Below are 20,189 nucleotides of genomic sequence, written 5' to 3' on the forward strand. Positions count from 1 at the left end.
GATCTGGTGGTAAGTTGTCTCTTCCTATATTCAGTTTTAACTTGGAATTATTTTAGTTTGGATTTGAGTTTAAAAGCATGTACTATTAATTAATGAATTTAGGAGGCTAAATCTATGTGCCAATCAAGAACGACCAAAGTACGTAACAGAAGTAAGTAAGTAATTTATTCACTATTAATATAAAAGAATTGAAAGAAACAGTTATCACAAAGTGTAACATTGCGCTGATGAATTTTGTTTGTGAGTATAAAATAAAATGTGACACCCATTGTACATGGAAAAATTATCCTGAGAAAAATTAGTTGTGCCTGTTTCTTAGAGTAATTTTATGAAACGACGGTATATTTCATACGTTGAAAATGTTTGAACTAGACGAAAGCCAGCGAAAAAGATAAATTTTATTCAAACATTTCTGCTGGAGATGTTCAGCATTTGAGGTTAGCACTCTAATAATCTAGTCTTGATTGTTCTTTACATTATTTATATCAACGAAGCTATGAGAAACAACATCTACTATTAAGGGCATTTGAACTACTATCCGTTATTATTTATTTGTTTGCATTGTGTCATCAGAACAGGATTCGAACTTCTTAGCGCACGAACGGGAGGCGAGTGCGCGCTACCTATAAGGAAAGCCCTCAGGATTTGTTTGAGAAACTTGGAAGAGTAACCTTATTCCATGATACAGTGTAGAGGCTTTGTAACTGAGTCATTGTTACAAGGAATCTTGGTTATTTTATTCGTTCGATCAATCACTATTCAATTCATGTATTGATAACACAATAGTTTGTGCTGATACTTATGGTATTTAAAAATGCATTTTTTAAACGTATTTGTTCCGAAGGAAACAAGGTATGCAGCGAGCGCTATTAAAAAGAATAACAGTTGACTTTGTATATGCTTTGTGGGAAAGCCACAATTCAAATACATGTAAATATAAAATTATTTAAATAGAATGAACTAAAATTTGTAGATTGTTTCGGTTGTGGTAATTTTGTGGCGTATATGTGTTTTTGGCTTTTGCTTCAGAGGTGTTGGGTGTTTTGCTCAACTGTATTATGTGGTTGCTAACGAGCCTGCACCATTTTAGGATGAAGGCGTAACAAATGTGCACATTAAATATTGGTGTAATTTTCACGGCGGTTTCATCAACTGTTTTAATTTAATGTATTTTAGATTTTCGGTTTCGTGTCTATGTAATTGTTTCAACCCAAAAAATCATTTAACTGGCTTTGCCGCAGGAGAGCACGAATATAAACTGGAGGCTCGGTAACTCAGTGGTTGAGCATTGACTTCTGTTGCTAGGTATCCGGTTCAATCCCAGACCAAGTGAGTTTTTGTGGATAGCATCATGTCCATGGTTTTTCTAGGATCCATAGTTTCCTCCTACATCCTGATAGTATCAATTCTTTCATATTTTTTTTTTTTTACTTTTATGAATTATCCGGCTCCTTTAGCCTAAATAATATTGGTGTAGAACGTAAAAACTTTTCACTTTGCAAATTTAAACTCTATGCATACTAAAACACTGTTGACTTCCATTATATCATCCGCTCATGAGTGAACTTGTATTTTTTTTAGAAACATCTCTAACGATACTAAGCATACACTACAATAATTCAGTGTCTTTCAGTTCTAGAAGTATGTGATGACAGGCAAAAATGTGTAGGATAGTTCAGTCTTCGATCGCATTATATAGGATTTTGTTTGTTTGTTTGTTTGTTTGTTTGTTTGTTTGTTTATAATCAAAGGAATCCTAGCTTCACTCAACATCTATCCGTCTTTTGTTTAGAAAATGTTAACTGTTTCCATCTCAGTGTTTCATCTTATGAGCCTTTATTTGTATCTTTCCTACCTCTCTGATGTCTTCCTTCTAGCTTGTGTATGGCTTTGGATGTCCTATTTTCTCATTTCCGAATTGTTATTACGTTACCTTACAAATCTTATATTCTGTTATTCCTGATGTGTTTGTATAACCATACTTCCATGATCTTGTTGGCTCTTTCAGTCTCTTGTAGTTCTTCCGGTCTATCGGTTGTAGCTCTTTCTAGACCACAGTCACGCATAATTTTATCATCTGAAGCTCTTAGCTTCAAGCTGATCGTGACTGAACTTCATTACAGTTTTTTCCAAGGTGTGGGTATACATCTAGGTTTAATGTTTTGTGTATCAGTTGTATTTTACATTTTCTCAGTGTGTGGGGGGTAGGGTACGGTGGCTCAGTGGTACATCGTTAACCTCTGATGGAAAGGGTCCCATGTTCAATTTCTGGTCTCATGCGAATTTATGGTGAAAACATCCGTGTGTTTTCCCGGGGTTCTCTTTCCTCTTACGTTCTCATCCCATTAATTATTTCATGATCATTTACCTTCATTAATCATCTGCTCTTTCTAGCCTACATGGTAATCATGGGACGTGAAACTAGTAATTTCATTTCATATATCTGTTTTCTCGTAAATTGTGCATACATGGACAATTTCCATCTTCAGCCATGTTTAGTACTTCATTAACAAGACTTCTAGTTAGAGCATTTTGGTACGTCAGGTTTTAAAGAGGATCATTATGCGAACATCAGTTTGTATGTGTGGATTTTCTGTGTATCATAATACCTGTTACACCGTCGTTTAATTCATATTCAAGTATATCTGGGTAAGGAACTCCATATCCATTTTAGTTTGACAAAGTTGCTACAGTTGTTTGTCCATGTGGTTATATTACAAATGTGTCTTCTACATATATATGTGCCACTAATTCAGCCTCCTTTTTTGCTGTATCTGAAGCTCAAGGCTCAAGTTTTTCCATCAAGAGATGCGCAATAATTGGTAAAAGTATGAAATCAATTGAAAACCTATTTCGGGTTCATAAAGTTCACCTCTGTATACAATGTATACTTATTTTTCGAAATTTCAACAGAATTAATGTAAAATCAATTGACACAAGGCGAAACACGGGACACCGTTTCAATTCTTTTTAGGTTTTAGCTTTTAGATTTTTGTTACTTTTAAAATTGAAACATAGTGCTTAGTATTAAGAAACTATTACCTTTTTCCTGAAAGTGTTGGCGGTATAGCTGTAAAAAGATTATTACGGTAAAAATAAGTATATCGTAAAAGAATCTATAATACATTAACTTAAAATAGTGCACATTGAAATATGAGCTGAAGTTTTCCCTGTGTCATGATGCAGATAGCTGCTGCTGTTCGAGAATAGCTATTTGCAGAGTGGACATTGTTAAACATTATGAAATATATATATAATAACAGAATTTACTCTTCACTTTTTAATAGTCTCCCCAGAAACAGTGGCACGGATTGACTTTTTTTTTTGTCCAGTGGAACTTTGATGTTCGGAGAAAACATGTATTACAATAAGGAAAGTTCAGCTAAGCTTCAGGAAAATACTAATTTATTTCGGGGGAAATAATCGATTTCACATAAATAGTGAACTCGAAATTACCTGGTATCATAACAGTTACTTCCATTGAATTTTTCCTTTAATTTCGACGTAAACGGATGACAGATTTTCCAAATTCTCACTTTCCAAATTTTCACCAACATAATTTGCGTAACTTCACCAACAAGAGTGGGTATTCAGAAAAATAAATAAATAAAAATAATCTTATTTCGTTCGTTCTTGTAAATGGGAAATTTCTAAAGTTGTATGATAAAAACGTTAATAGATATACCTATTAAGTTTTTCTTGTTTCTTAGTGAATCCTTAACATATTTCTTTTTTGTCCACTCTTTTTTTTTCTAGTCTGCTTGTTTTTAGAACTTACTGTTTCTGATGGTAGCAAACTCATTTTTTTATATTTTTTTATAATACTTTGCTTATGTCAAATTGAATTGTAATTTTTCATTGATTCTTAACACTTCTACAAGTAAAAGCTTGCTTCACATTGATATTACTTACCATCATATATGGAATTTGTCCATTTCGAATAAAATCTGATCTGTTTCAGTGGGTATTAACTTCTACTGAGCAACCAAAATAAAATTGTTGGTGTAATTTCAAATGTTCGTGTGTACTAATGTTGTTGATCAGGTTAAAAAGAAGTTTAAAAAAATTGCGTACTCGCCACACCGTGAGGTTATTCCAATCTTAACTTTGTATTTCAGATTGAAACGCTGTCCTTTCCCACAGGATCAGTAGGTAAAACAAAAAGGGCCGCGGTAGCTCAGTGGTAGAGCGCTCACCTCTTCCGCATGAGGTCCCTGGTTCGATCTCAGCTCCCTCAAATTGGTTTAGTGGTGGACGAACACCGTGTACGTGAGTTTTCTCGGTGTTTTTCCGTTTCCTCCCAATTTTCGACATTCATTATTATCATCATCCATCTCATCATCACTGTCTCCTTGAACCTCGGTATATAATCGTGGAACGTAAGTTAGTAAATAAATAACTAAATCTAGTAAAAAAAAAAAAAAAAATAAAAAAAATATGGAAGTAGCCGTACACAGTTATTTACATTGGACCTTCTTGAAATTGAACTATGCTCATATGTGCAATGCTCAATGTGATTTAAACTACCAACACCGTTACCGACTTCTGTTATTCTTGCTTCTCGTAAGTAGTGTGTCAAATTATCCCGTCCTTTTTATGAATGTCCGATATTTAAATTTAATCCACATATTTGAACACCCACTTGAATATAAATTTTTAAACACATACTTCACTAAAGATAATAATACTTTTAAATGTAGGTGAAATTATATTTAAAGTCGGGCCATGGTGTCTCAGTAGTAGAACGCTCACATACTTCACTAAAGATAATAATACTTTTAAATGTAGGTGAAATTATATTTAAAGTCGGGCCATGGTGTCTCAGTAGTAGAACGCTCTGCTTTTATGTGCGGGGTTGCTGGTTCGACCCCAGCTCGCGCTAAGTGGAATTTGTGACGGGCAGACACCATGTACATGGCTTTTCTCGGTGTTCTCCCATTTCTTCTCACTTTCTTCATTCCGTCATTTCAATCATTACTATAATCATCATCTCCTTTGGCTTCTGTTCATAATCGTGCGTCGTTAAACTAAAAGAAAAGAAAAAATGAAATGTGCTAGTGCGCTGAGAATTAAAGCGAGGTCTGCCTCTTACCATGCAATTATTAAAAATAAAGATGTTTGGTTGGTCTGGAAATAAAATGAATTGTGTAATTTAGACGCCGAAAGGATTAGACCAGTGTGCAATCGCCGCCCAATGCACATTTTGTCTCCAGGATTATAATTGTGATTTCTTCATTTTATTAGTCTTCATTTTTGTATCTTTCCAATCGATTATCGGTTACTTGTGTAATATTCTCACATCTTTTATACCAATGTGGTCTGTTGTCTTTAAAATATTGTGAAAGGCTCGAAATTAAAGTTTTACTCTTTTACCCCAGCTATGACTTTTTTTTTTAGAAAGTAACATAATCTTTTTGTATTGCAGATGTAAATTTTATCGCAACTATGAATGACCGCTACTCACATGTGGTTTCTGTACAACAAATTTTATAACCTATTTTTCTGGAAAACCTTCAATATACAGAGACTGATACGTTTCCAACCGAGCAAATAGCAGGAAGAGTCACCTGTTAGAGTAGGTTTCACAGAGCAACATAACTACGCTCACGTGTATCAGTTTCTAAACTGTTGTGTAGCAGATTTGAGATATTGCATTGGACAAAATGCCGCTGAAAAAAATCGTTTTTGGAAAGAGTACGTAATGCAGACTGAATTATTTCTCGCATAGTAGAACTGTGTCAGAACAATGGTTTTGTGATTTTCCACTGTTAGTGTTATCAAGTGGTATGCACATCAGATTCCTCCACAATCCCATCACCAATGAAATTGCATCCAAAGAAGGAGTCAGTAAAATTCAAAAGACGTATGCTAAAGATGATTTTATATAGGGCAGCCTGTGAGAATCCATTACCACAGCTTGTGTTATGGCTAAACAATGCCTGTAGCCCAGTCAAAAGTGAATCGTGCAATCCAGCACACATTGAAGGTTCCAAATCTCCGCAGGGCCTGCGTGCATGCATTAACTCCACAGCATATGGCGGGGCGAAATAGGAAGGGAAGAAGGCTATATGACCATCACCTAGCTGGTGACAGCTGGAAATTTGTCGTGACAATGGACGAAACATGAATCTGCTTGCGTGATGTGGAAAAGTCCGATTTATCACCTAGAGAAGTGTTTACGAAAATGACCTTAGTAACTTCGTACTTCAATGAAAAAATAAATAAATAAAATAACTAAATAAACAAAAATAAAATAAAGTTTTATACTTATTACTGGATTTTGCTCAGATGGAAGCTGAAAAAAAAAAAATAAAATAAAATAAAACGTCGAAAGGTTGAATTGTAAGGTCGAAATAAAATGTCAAAATCAATGCTGCTTATTACCAAGAACATACCCTATGTGTAGTTTACATAAACGAAATAGAAGCATTATATGACGAGAACACCCATTGTGCGGAATTGGACCAGAACAAAGCTTCGAAGTCACACGGTCAAAACATGGCAGTAGCAAGTAAGATCCTTCCTATTCCACTCTAGGATATTCCCTTTAAGAGTTCGGATGCTAGTTACATGGATTACTGTGCCTTGGGACTTCTCAAACGTTGTCTTGCATAACATTGTGTTCACACGGTAAATGGCCTTTGGAAATCACATAGGCATGAGTGGAACAGTATAATCTTTCTACAGCTACAAAGTAGTCTGCTGCATTAAAAGCTACAATGTTATGAAATGGTTCATACTGGTGGTCGTCATATCATGCGTAGCGACGGTGTCCTGATTATGACGACGGTTGTCATATTGTCAGTTAGGCTGACCTGAACAATGTCACTGTTCAGGTGCTCTTACGTGTGTCTCGCAGGCACATTGTGGTGACCTTGTACCTCCCATGTGTACACCACCGATGGATCACTGACACGTCACGACTCTCACGAGCGACAGTTTGTCGAAACAGTCATGTGGCCTTTCACAGCCTTATTAGGTGATTACTTTTTAAGTCCATTTAAATGCATAAGTAATTTTCTGACGTCGTCTTGACATTGAAGACAAACTATGATCCACACACAGTTACCCTTATCATAATATCCAACCATTTTCAAACTGCTAGCGGCATGTTCCCTATGGACTATGATCAGCCATCCTTCAACAGTGGCCGTTGTGCTGGGACCAACACGCCGTCTACACACACATTTTGCGTTGGAAATTTGGTTGGAATCAGACGATGTGTATGGAGTGTTATATAATGCATCTTCACCAGTGTATATAAGACGTGAATATATTGCACAAAGTTAATTGGGAAGTTAGATAAATAAGACATATAATCTATCGAAATAAATATAAAATAAAGTCTCTGTTTCCTTATCTCAGAAAAAGGATGAATTCTTTTATATTTATATTTAATTTTTAACATTAACCCACAAACGCCCCTTGTGCCACCAGTGACCCACTTTATTTTTCACTACGTTACACGGGCTATATCATTCATTTAGCCAAACCACCGTTGTTCCACTTCAGGCACACTACCCGTTCTCTTGTTGTACGAATTTCGTTCAGTTTTCCTCTCAGGTTTTCGATGTAACACGGTATTGTTCAAGGCAGTTGCTAACGAATAAAACTGGTCTTGGGCGTTTGTGGGTTAAAGTAGTCCATAGCGCTAACAAGCAACGTACAGAACAAGGCAGGATCAGATCCGACTCAAACTTCGCCCAGAGGACACATAATAGAAAAGAAGAAAAAATGTCAAATTGGAGCTGCCCCCATCCAGAAACACGGGAGATATGCTCCGCAACATAACGCACCACGCGACAATATAAGGTAAACGTCGCAAAATACCCATTTAAGTCGAAAACGGAAAGAATGGGCAGCACCAAAATGATATCAAGATATTTGATATGCTATAACACTGACTTGGCAGCCATCTTGAAAACCGCGATCTTGGATATAGCGTAAGGTATTGAAATGAGAAGCGGGATGTGTGATATATCAATATAAGGTAAAATGCAGAAGGAAAACCAATGATGTAACCGCGAAAAACATATGGATAATGGTGTGGACGGGACGAAGTGTGGAAGCCTCGGGCAAAACAAACGTGTATTCGAAGGACAGAATAATAGGACGAGACCCCACGACAATTGTACGCGACAAGTAACAGTAACAGTGTCTGTGCATGGAAGTGCATCCGCCTTGACAGATTATGCCTTTCGAGGATATTGAGATTCCGTTTGGGACAGTGAAAACCACGGTTACAACCCGCGATACGAGCACTCGTTTGGAGACAACATAAACTACAAAGGACTATCTCTTATGGAACAGTAATTCGGCAGGTCTCCAGAGTATAGAAGAAATCATCTTGAATTGGTGATCAAAAGCACGACCTACCTGGGATTTGAGTCCATTCGTAGACAACGTTTTGTACGTTTCTTGTTCAATTTTCTTGCTGTTTCGTGTAAACAAAGGGCATTTCGGCCCACATATGTTTGAACAACATTATTTGAAGCAAAGTGTGTACGAATGAGAAAGCGCAGCCATGTTCTAGCTTACATTTGTTTACGAATATTTCTTTTCCTTTGTGCGGTTTGCTACACTATTTCGCGACGGTCCCAAACTGTCACAATATCAGGGAAAGGCAGCGTCTAACCGTCTCCTTTAGCCTAACCGGCATATCCGTGGGACGTAAAACTCAAAGATTTCATTTCATTTCATTACAATTCAAAAGTGCAATTTTCAAAAGCTGTAAAGAGTATTCCCTACAGGGTATAATTCTCAGACTTGCTCTCAATAGAGTTTTCAGATATACCCTGATTTCAAGGAGGGTCCAAAATAGGCAGGAGGTAAGCCTTAACAACAATGGACATCCAATAGTTCGGAGGAAAGTCGGACGTGTTAGGAACCGGCAGCTCCATGTATTTTTGTGTTCGGAATAACGTGTGATGGGATGTATTTTGTCACGGTATATTTCACGTTTTCTTCATTTATAAGCCTGCGTTTTGCCGAGTACGGGAGAGTGCTGGCTGCTGACGATCCTTAACACTTCCGACATCGCACCAAAGGATTCCGTGTTCACTGCTATAAAGGCCTGCCTGCTTCCGTTTGCCTGCTTTGGACCAATCATAAAGTCACAGGATATCTCAAAATTCGGTTGATGGCATGTTTGGGAATTTCACCCTGCATGGAATACTATGTACACCCATTAAACATTAATGAAATATGCATTTTTGGATTGCATATGTGTGCCTTTCTTTACGCTGATAAGAACCACCATCCACAGTTTCTTGAAATCGAAATAGTCCCTCTTGAAATTTAGATTTTTTGCGATTTTGGACAGCCCTAGCTCTGAAACTATGCACTTTTCCCACAGGTCCATATGAACTTTTTCTCGTAAGTTTGTCGGTATACTTCATTAACACCCTGTATATATATGTTTCAAAACAACAATCGTTGTCGGTGTACAGGGTGTTTCAAAACAACACCGACAACGATTGGAAGGTGATTCCTAACACCAAGATAAGACAAGAAGTATAGACCAACCTGGGTGCACAAATGCTTCCTTTCGGAGTTACAGGCTGCCGAAAACATGAAAAAATTAACTTTAAAAGTCCATAGCTCCAAAATTATGGGACCTATCGTAGTCGGGTCGAGACTTCACTTAAGAACTAGTATTCAAATATCTATGTTTCAGAATCCTGCGGTACTTCTGTAACAGTTTTTACAGAGGTACTTCAAAGTATATGCCATTAGCCAAACTCCCTTTATAAAAATTGTTTCGTGAGTACCGCAGGATTCTGAAACATGTATTTTTGGATAGAGCACATGTTAGTTCCTAAGTGAAGTCTTGACCAGACTACGGTACGTCTCAATTTTGGAGCTATGGACCTTTAAAGTTCATGTTTTCGGCAGCCTACAACTCCGAAAGGAAGAATTTGTGCATCCAGGTTGGTCTATACTTTTTGTCTTATCTTGGTGTTAGGAATCACCTCCCAAACATTGTCGGTGTTGTTTTGAAACACCCTGTAAAGACACAGGAGTAATAATAGAAAAGCGCGATTTGATAACGATGCTGAAAGTTTATATCATATGATGCATCCCACGTAAGGGAATTCAAGAAAGATTTTGAATAAATAAGCTTGCGTAAAAATTCCTAAATTAAGAGTGTGATTTTTTCCTTTCTCTGCTTTTGCCTATTGAATTTTACTTTAACTCTCTTCAGGTATGGGGAGTTTTTTTGAGAAAGGCCACGTGTCAGTCTGAAATAATCAAAATATTGATAAGCGGATGGAATGGACATATTCATGTTTTACTTGTATGTACAAGGCATCGGAAATAGTTATATAATAAAAGTGAAATTTCGGAAATTGAGAAACCGGTAACTGGAAAGCCTGTTTCATGACACTTACAATTCTTATGTTGGGTTGAGGTTCTGTATTTTGTTTCTACCTTCGAAAGTACGGAGTTGACATATAGGTAAATACAACAAAACAAAAGATAAAAGGAAAGTAAGTTGGAGGGAGTCAATGTTGAATTTTTGCTTTTCATATGTGAGGCCTTAGAATGAAAGTCATTGCAAGAAAACTTCCCCGCACTCACTTTGGTGAAGGAGGCACGTGATTATATGTATGTACTAGCTGAAATACTCATTCTTCGCATGAGCCAGATAAAATATCTATATAAACAAACTGAACAATGAAAGGAAAAAAATATCAGTCATTTTCTACTACTTTTACATATCCCTGTAAACGTTCCCTGAGGTCCCCTGATTCGAATTAAAAAAAAAAAAAAAAAAAGCCTCTGGCTCCCAGCCGATGGGGGCTGTATTTGGAAGTCATCGCCTGAGGGAGTATCACCATTCATCTCAGCGACCGCGAGAACTATGGATTTGACACTAATGTGGGTCATTTTGGATTATTCTTACATGTCTCGGTATTCGCCCCCCTCCCTCCCCCGGCCCACAGCCGAATGGGGTGAATTTGGAAGTTAATGTGATCAGAGTTTCACCACTGATCTCAGCGACCGTGAAAATATAAATTTGACAGTAATATCAGTCATTTTCTACTACTTTTGCATGTCCCGGTGAACGTCCCTCCCCCACTGAGACTCCCTGGTTCGAATTTTGAAAGAAAAAATTACCCCGTCTTGGTCTGGGGCTTGGATCAAGGTACCCGTGACCAAAATTTCGTTACTCTCGGTCCACTCGTCTGGTCTCCAGGCTGCACACAGACACACAAACAAACTATTTTATTTATATTATATATCACTTGTCACTTGAATGCCTGTTACCTATAACCGTAGGTACAATATTTTAATGATAACCTAGCATCAAAAACATGAAAGAAATAAAGGAAATAAGCCCTTATTTGATATAATACCTCCTGTAGGTGAGAATAAGGGGATTTTCAAAGAGGTAAGAGAAGACTGACTATGGTCGAGCAGTAATGCTGGTTTGTGGTAGCCTCCATTTTGACGTGTTCAAGTCTGTTAAAAGTAATACATTTCTTTTTATCTTGACGTATATTGCCTTCACTTGTGTTTAACTTTGTATCTTCGATATCAGATCACAGCAGGCGAAGAAATATAAGAAGTAGTCTATATTTCATAACATGGTATCCAGAGTTTGCTACGAGGTTAGGATAATTTTATCCTGTTAAGATGTCAGGAATAAGGATAGACAAACTAGATGATTTTTTATTTTCTTAATTTAAGAGAGAGCACGAGATGGGAAGAAAGAACCAATGTCTGGGGCAGGAACGCCTACGCAAGATAGTAATCACGGGGATGTGGACATGCGGTTGAACACCACTTCACAAAGCATACAGAGTGTGATAGTAAATACATCATCAGATAATGCAGTTAGCATGTTCCAGGGCAAAAGAAGGTGTAGGGATTTTGATGGTAAGTTTATTGTGGACAGTATTGGAAGCATGAACATTAAATGATGTTAACACCTGTGATAGAAAACAGAACAGACATACATGTTTATATAAACTCTGAAACATATTACACATGTCACAAGGAATATTTTGAATTATTTCGGGTGCTACCGCCCTGCAGTCGTCATTCGAGCTAGGAAGGTAAGATAGAAGTGGTTCTAGGGAAAGAATTCTGATGCTTTACGTTTTTGTAATAAACAAGAAATGAATTTCCTACTTTTTTTCCAGACACACTTCAGTGTTCCTATTTTTCGTAGTACTAATACATTATTTCTATATTTTTATTTTTTATTTATTTATTTTTAAAATAAAAGATTCCTTTTTCCTTTCACTTTCTGGGTAGGAAACTCCTTCCTGTTGTGTGGCAATATTCCAGTGGTGTAATCCTTAGTTACAATCATTATGAAAACTTGAATACTCAGAAAGTTTAATTTGTTGTATTTAATCTGTGATAAGCATGAAAAGTTAACCTGTCAGTTGTGTGTTGAATCCGTGACTCTTACAGTTTGCACAGTAATTTTGTTACCTTGTTTAAAAATAAAACAAATGCGTATACGACAAATTTCCACCCATTGAGTATATGTTAGGTTTAAGAGAGTCTGTACTAATTTACGCCACCAATAAGAACCAACTTGTACGAGGTAGTCACTACTAGCTAATATTCATTTAGCTGGTTACGTGCAGTAGAGGCTTAGGAAACCCCTTGGGGAAGAAGAAAATGTCGTGAGAGACGGTGCGTTAAATATTATGGATATGCTTATAAACAAGATTTTGATACGGTAGGTTCGCATATATATTAAATTCATTTATTGCTTTTGCGAAGCGTATCTGTTGACTCATAGTGTGTCTGTACACTTTAAAGGGTGCACTTTTATAGTGTGTTCATCTCTACTACGGTGGCCTTCGTAAAGGAAGCCCATATTTTAGAATAATAATTACTATTTTAAAATATAGTTTTATTTTATGGAGGCCACCAAAATAAGTTTTGCATCTCCCACTTTCTCCGTTTAAATCTCATGACCTTGCACACTCCCCGCACTTAATAATAGACACTGTTAATGTACTCATTGTAGACAGTAGAATAGTATTTTCCATGAATTTCTTCACCACTAGTGTTAGAAGTAAATAAGTTAAATTGTTGCATTTTAATTCGTAGTTTTTGTTTCTGGTATGATAGCATTGTGGTATTAAGAGTTTGCTTGTCGCTTAACATTCGCTGTTAGTGTGGTATGGTTATGCTTGTAAATATGCCTGAATTTTTCAGATTTGAAGAAAGTGAGTGTTGTTTGTGGGCATGCTATTTGTGTACAATACGTTTCAGGAAAGAAAACAAACTCTTCCAATATCCATTTATTTAACAGAGGAGCAAAGGCAGTGGGAGCGGTTCGAAACAATAGTGCACTGTACGGAGAAAGTACCTTCAGGGAAAGCATACAAGAAGAACGTTTTGTCGTTTCAAAGAGGATAGACTTAAGTGATTCTCTTCGTTCATAAAGACTGTCAGGTTGCAATGAAGAACGACTGCCTAAGCGCTTGATTCACATTAATGAATCCGATAATTGGAAAATATGAACTGGAACTAGTCATCATCGAGCATTTCGTAAACAAGTTTCAAAAATCGGGATATGAATACCGCATGTTTGAAGGGAAAACAACAGATACCAACGGGTGGCCTAATGTGTGGTAACACGAAACTTGTTTTATAATGAAAACGGTCTTCGAACTTCATTTGATTATTTTTTTTAGCAGGTCTTCAAATCAGCAGTTGTTTTCAGACTTGGAATCAAAAATTTGCCTTAGCGTTGGCGGCCATTCATAAAAAGTGAAAAATATATTATTGTAGAACCTTAGATGGGGGAGACATTAAAGGAAATTTTACTGCTGATAATAATTCGTATGGTAAATCACTGATGTTTGTTTGTGGTCATTGTTCGTATTGTAGTTTTCCGTAGCTGCTCTAGTTCTTCTAAAAGATAATTATGTCTTGTATATTTTGGTATAATTTAGGCAGAATTTGGAATTCACTTCAAGCTTAATTCTCATACTTTCTCTTTTTCCCTTTCTTTTTCTGTTTTCCATTGGAAGTCCCCTTTTTTTCCACTTCAAATTCTTACATTGCTATCTCTGTCTTCTGTTCATCAGCGTATTTTTTTTCCAAGTGAGAAGTGTTGACAAGGGGACAAGTACAACGGAAGGAGGCATGAAAAATTGTGTTTTTTGAAGCATAAAGTTTCCGAAGTACTTTCTTGCAGAAATCGAAGAAAGTAGTTTTCATTTTTTTTTTTTTTTTTTTTTTTTTTTTTTTTTTACATTTGCACGAAATATCGCTCCCGTAATGTGAACAGGTGAAATTTAAACAAGTTGCGGGAATTTATTACTGATTACAAGAATGAATAGAAATATTATTCGAAATGAGAAACAGCAAATTATTTATTAGAAATCGACATTTACAGTACCTCAGTGTCCATATTTTGACATTTTGAACTAGTAGTTTTTCTTGTGTCTTTTAGTTACACTAGATCACGTGGCAGCATTTCTCACTTACAGAAATAATAACTTGGTGCAAAGAACATTGAATATATATATATATATATATATATATATATATATATATATATATATATATATATATATATATATATATACACGTTTAAAAGAATAAGTAAATAAATAAATATCAAGAGTTCCTTTACCTATAACCGTTTCTATACAAAACCAGTTGTATCTTCCTGACCTAGGCGAAACTGTAATCAGAGTTGCAGGACTGTTGTTGGAATATGGTTTAAAATATTCCTTGGGATAAGATAATTTTCATTGCTATATAATTTTCATTGCTATGAACATTGTTGGTATAGTTAATATTGCACCTATGTAAGATGTTTTGGTGTAGACCTGGTTAAATAAATATAGACTTGTAGCACAATGCTAAAATAATAATTAGGAACTTCTATTTACAAAAACAGTTTTCTGAAATTACAAATTTCTTAATCCTCAGAGAACTTTTTGGTCAGGTATCTAGAAGTGTTTGTGAATGTTTATCGGCTACTATAAGCTCTCATCATCTATTTTCTAGTGTTTCTAGTTTTACATAGATAAGTATATTAAGTTTCACGTCAATCCGATAACATAAAGTACATTAATAATACATTAAAATTCGTCTCACAAAGATTAAAGCCTAACACTGAAAGGGATGAAAGAACATTGTCTTAAATTACAGATTGACTCATATGTGCCCTCCTTTGATCATGTTTTGATCCAAACATAATTGTGGAAAAAACTTACAAACACCTCGGTCTGCTTGTTGGAAAAAAGTGAAGGTCTGCTGACGGAGTTGGAATTGATTGAAAGTAATTCGAAACCATTTCAAGGTCAGTTTTGCTCTTAGTGAAAATTTGCAGCAAGTCGTTCGCCCAGGAATCATACTGACTAGGATACTCTTTGGATTGGCATGGTCAGTCATGGTACACACCTCATTGTTCTTGTTTTTATAAAGCTGATCTTCATTTTATGGAGTCACTAGAAAACACTCTTGAGAGGTGGTTTCTAATAAACGAAAGGTATTTTCTTCTCTGTGTATTATTCAATTCGCACCTTCAGAGGATTTGGTGTGTAAAAATAAGTTTAAATCGGTTGTTTCCTCCTTTCAATAATATAATGATGATACAACCGTTAGTGGTGTTCTGAACATGACCACTGGATTGGCCAAGCACAGCAGCTTGCTTGCGGTACAAGCCACATGGTCCGAATGAAAGAGCACCGACATCAGCATTTTTTGGCCATACTGGAATCTGAAGATGATGATAAGGGACGATAAATGGTACGGTTTCGTAAACGAAGTGAAAATCCTATCTAATTTACTCTAAACGCTTAGCTAACTTCTTTTGACTTTTTCGTAGCTAACGCTTCAAGGTCAGATAACAAATCCCCTAAACTAATCTCGGACTCACAAGACATAGAGAAAGCAAAAAATGAAAATTCAGCAAAATACAAAACCTATGTCACGTCTACGAAGGAACAAATCTCGTACTATTTCAGATAACCAGGAGGACGCAGCGATAAAAGAGCGAAAATACCTTGAGGTCACATTAACGGAGCATGTGATATGAGCGACAGTGCCGTAATCCCGAGTGCAAAGTCCATTAAAAAGGCAAAGTAACATAATATACAGAATAACGTAATACGGAGAAAGAAAAAAAAAATCCAAGCAAAAAATAAAGACTGCAAAATATAATTACTTCAAGTTTATATATACATGGGGAAAGCAATCAAGCCGTTGCTATACAAAAAATGCATAAGGAGAAAAATTTGAAGACACCTATATTACCGAGTGGCAGTGAAAAACGTAGCGAGAGGAAACTTAAAAGGAAAAAGCATGGAAAGAGCCCGGACGTCTACACCATGTGATGCATAACTGCAGCATTCTTTTGTGCTAATAGCGTCTTCACGATTGTCTAAAGATCAACTGACGCAGTTAGTGATTATCGTGTAAATAATTCCAAACATAAAACAAGGTCGATTAGGCTCTTAGGTATAAAATAAAAAGAATCAGATATACTTCAAGTAAATATGACAACTAGAGTAGGATCATGCAGGCAAAAGTGTGTGAAATTGAAAATGAGATTTTCCTCTTGAAACATAGAAAGTAGTAGCGCAAACGAGAATTTTGAAGAAAGAAAGGAAAAAAAAAAAAACTTTCAAAATACCGCCAATCTCTAATTAAACCTAAAGGGAAAAATAATTAGCAAAATAGTTGCAATTAGGATCGCCGTGTACAAATCCCCATCAATATCACTAATTGGCTATTGAAAAATGGTATTCACTTGTGAAATTTGGTGCTGCATAGAACTTCAAAGTTCATTGGGTCACATGATGGTAGATCACACTCCGATGAAAACAAGTAAACTGGTGAAACTAAGTCCACCGCTTTAAGTGGTGAAAATCACTTAAGTTTTAGTAATCTGATGGTATTCAGTGGACTTGCTGCTAGCTAGTTAGTTAAAAGTCTTCTGATAGCTGCAAAATGACGATTGATCATCTATTGATCTCGCGTTGAGTCATGCGATCCCTTTTATAGATGCCAGTAGCATGTGGACGCTTGCTTTGTTCCTGCGTTTCGACAAGCTGTGATGTTCTTCCTTTGATATTGTGATGACATAGGGGATTACACAATGATAGATTTCTGTTGAAGTTGTGACCACCAATCGAAACAAATACCTTACTCATGGATATAAGCTGAGGTCTCAGATTTAATTGGAGAGAGAGGCGATATGTTTTTCTTCCTTAAGCGAAGCGGATGTAAATACAAGCACACGACACGGAAATTTACCTATTATTGTCGACTTTATTTCAGATAAATACATCATTAAAAATATTACAATTAATTGTACATAATACCTAATCTTTTGATGATGTCAAGAAAATTTAGAAAAAAAATATTATTCAACTCTTAGATATTGCAGACGTGACTGCTATACGAATTTCTATGTCAGTATGGATCATGATACGGGGAAACCACTGATGAAACAAAAGACCTATCACTGCGCACTTGGTTAATTTTCATAAAGCACTTAGCTGACTTCCGCTACTAACAGCCAACGGGAATTTAGCTTTCATAATGTATAGATAATTTCAAGAACAATGTCTCTGACGATATACACTCGTTGCTTGTGTATGCAGGAGTTCGTATATTCTCATGATTTGCGAATAAAAACCTCATTGTGTTAGAAATTATGTCGCAATCAGCCGGACGACCTACTTCGAAAAACCAGTAAAGCTGAAGCTTAACTCATGGTTGCAAACTATATGTCAAAGTAACCAAACGTATTAAAAATTTATGAACAATGAATAATAAATGTTTTAAAGTGCACCGAAAATGGGTAGCAACGTATGGCAAAGGATATTGACACTGATTTTTCTGTTTTTTAATTTGTTAATTGAGTATTAAGTAAATTTTGATTTCAATAGTCTAGGATTGTGTGACTAGGTATAGCTTTTGACACTCACTGTTTTCCATGCACTTCTTTTTCTTCTTCTTTTTTCAATAATTCAGAGGAAAAAAATAACCAGATATTTCTGAAATAGCAAGCATATTACTCGTCGTATACAGTACGTTTCAAGTGTTTCCAAGACTTATAATTTGAGATTATATACTTTAAGATTTATTATATACGGTATTTTACATTGCAGACATTAACAGTGGTCGGAGGTGGGTGAAAAGTAATTTTCAAACCATTTAAGAGCTCCATTCAGGAATTTACCTAGTGGAAGAAAACAAAATCCTTTTAAAGCCTGTTAGCAAAATAATGGAGCTAATGTTTAAAAATTTTGAAACTATAAGTGGGGTACAATATACGTTTGTCAGTCGTGTGAGAACTGGACTCCTTTGCGTTCTGATGCTCTTTTAGAAAATTATAGAACTTGATTTTTTTTCTTTCTTTTTAACTTGTAAAATGTACATATGTGTAAAAATCCACAAATACTTACAAAACTAGCTTGAAGGTTCTAAAACTTTTGTAAAACTGGTTGTCTAACTATGTTTGTGCTTTCTAACGTATTTTTGTACACACTAAATAGAAATATGTCACTATTTCAGTAAATGTGAGTCAAGTGGGTGACTGTAGAAATATTAATATATTGTATCTCGTTTGTAGAGAAAGGCTATTGTATGCGAGGCGACCTATGTCCATATGACCATGGTGCTGACCCTGTGGTTCTGGAAGATGTTGCTTTGACACGAGTGTTAACTTTCGGGCCAACGGCAGCAGTGTCTCCTTCACAGGCGCCACCTCCAGTCCTGGAAGTTCCTAGTATATCTCCTCGAATGCCACCTGGGCCGCCACAAATACCACGGAATGGACCACCTGTTAGAGGCCCAATTCCTGCTAATATGGGTAAGTCAAAGACAAATAAAATTTATTACCTATTGTAGGCGACTTATCTTCAACTTAAACTTTAAAGTAGTATTTCTTAGATTTTTTTTTTCTTTCTTCATAAAGCTGTAACACTGTTCATTCCAAGTGTCAGTTATTAAATTTGCTATTGATTACGACAGCTTTCATACTGTTTCCGGGGAAGGATTTAGAAGCAGGACGAGCATTTTTCCTTGAAACAGGAATGAAAGTGAATTTGCCAGTGCTATATCATTCGAAGTGATAGTTGTGATACTCATCCGATTTGAATAATATGAATTCCTTTCAGGGTGCTCATATTTTGATGGTGAGTTGGAAATGAAGCTACATTGGCATTACTGTGGTCAAACACAGTGTGCTTAAGGTTTCTATAGAAATTCCATCTTCTTCCAGTTCACCATTTCATTTATTGTTTTTACTATCTGTATTTAATTATTTACCTTGCGCACTATCATGGTACCGTGTGCGTGGGTTTTCTCGGGGCTCTCCCGTTTCCTCCCACCTTCATTCCACCATTTCATTCATTTTTCATAATCACCGTCTCCTTTAGCCTAACCGGCATAACTGTGGGACGTAAAACTTAAATTTCATTTACACTATCATAGTACATTAAATCAAATGTTTTTGACTTAATTTACCCCGTATCATTGGATATAAGCTAGTCGTCTTAAACATTATTTCATAATAATGCTTTTTTTTTCTTTCTTTAATTGGGAAGTGCGTAAATGATCATTTGCAAAAAAGAAAATTGATTCATGTCTCACGTGTACTACTGAGACAATTGTTGAAAATTCTGACAATCATTTATAATACCAGTGTGTATGTCGGTCACAAAAGTCATGAAAATGTCACGAAATCAGAAAAGGGTCATGAAAGTTAAGAAATTTAGCTTTTTTTTAAAAAAAAAAAAAAAAAAAAAATTAAATCTGTACAAATATAAGTATAGACTGGAAAATTTTGTTCTATAAAACCTCAAAATTCACCACCAAAAATGTCTGTGGTCGGCTTTAGACGCTACCAAATCGCAAGCAAAGTACGCTTCTATCGCATGCATGAAAATTCGGGCAAATTCGCTCTTGAGAATGTTATTAAATTTTATGGTTTGGGCAAGAAAATGTCACGAAATTTCATTTTGGAATTTTAGTAGACACTCTGATATCTCTCTATAGTTTAATAGAGAGATGTTACAAAAGATTGTCAAGATTTTCAACAGTGACAGTTTCTCGAATGACCAGTCCAGGAGAACAGTTTCTGAACACCCTCAGTTCCACACACACTCCATCGCTGGCATCGGCCCAAATCTATCTGCAACGTTGGGAGGAATGGGTAAGACTATTCCCTTTGTTCATTTATTTATTAT

At 36.0% G+C, this 20,189-nt stretch overlaps 1 protein-coding gene across 1 annotated transcript in view; it reads left to right on the forward strand.

Moving 5' to 3' along the window:
* Positions 1-20,189, forward strand: part of swm (Zinc finger protein swm) — a gene marked incomplete in the record, with an annotated part of 120,499 nt that overhangs the window by 34,184 nt on the left and 66,126 nt on the right. Inside the window, 2 exon segments of the mRNA XM_081728467.1 lie at positions 11,695-11,883; positions 18,572-18,811. Coding sequence (XP_081584593.1) covers positions 11,695-11,883; positions 18,572-18,811 — 429 coding nt within the window.

The sequence above is a fragment of the Thermobia domestica genome, chromosome 10 (assembly GCF_964235325.1).
Source record: "Thermobia domestica chromosome 10, izTheDome1.hap1.1, whole genome shotgun sequence".
In the NCBI taxonomy this organism is placed as follows: Eukaryota; Metazoa; Arthropoda; class Insecta; order Zygentoma; family Lepismatidae; genus Thermobia; species Thermobia domestica.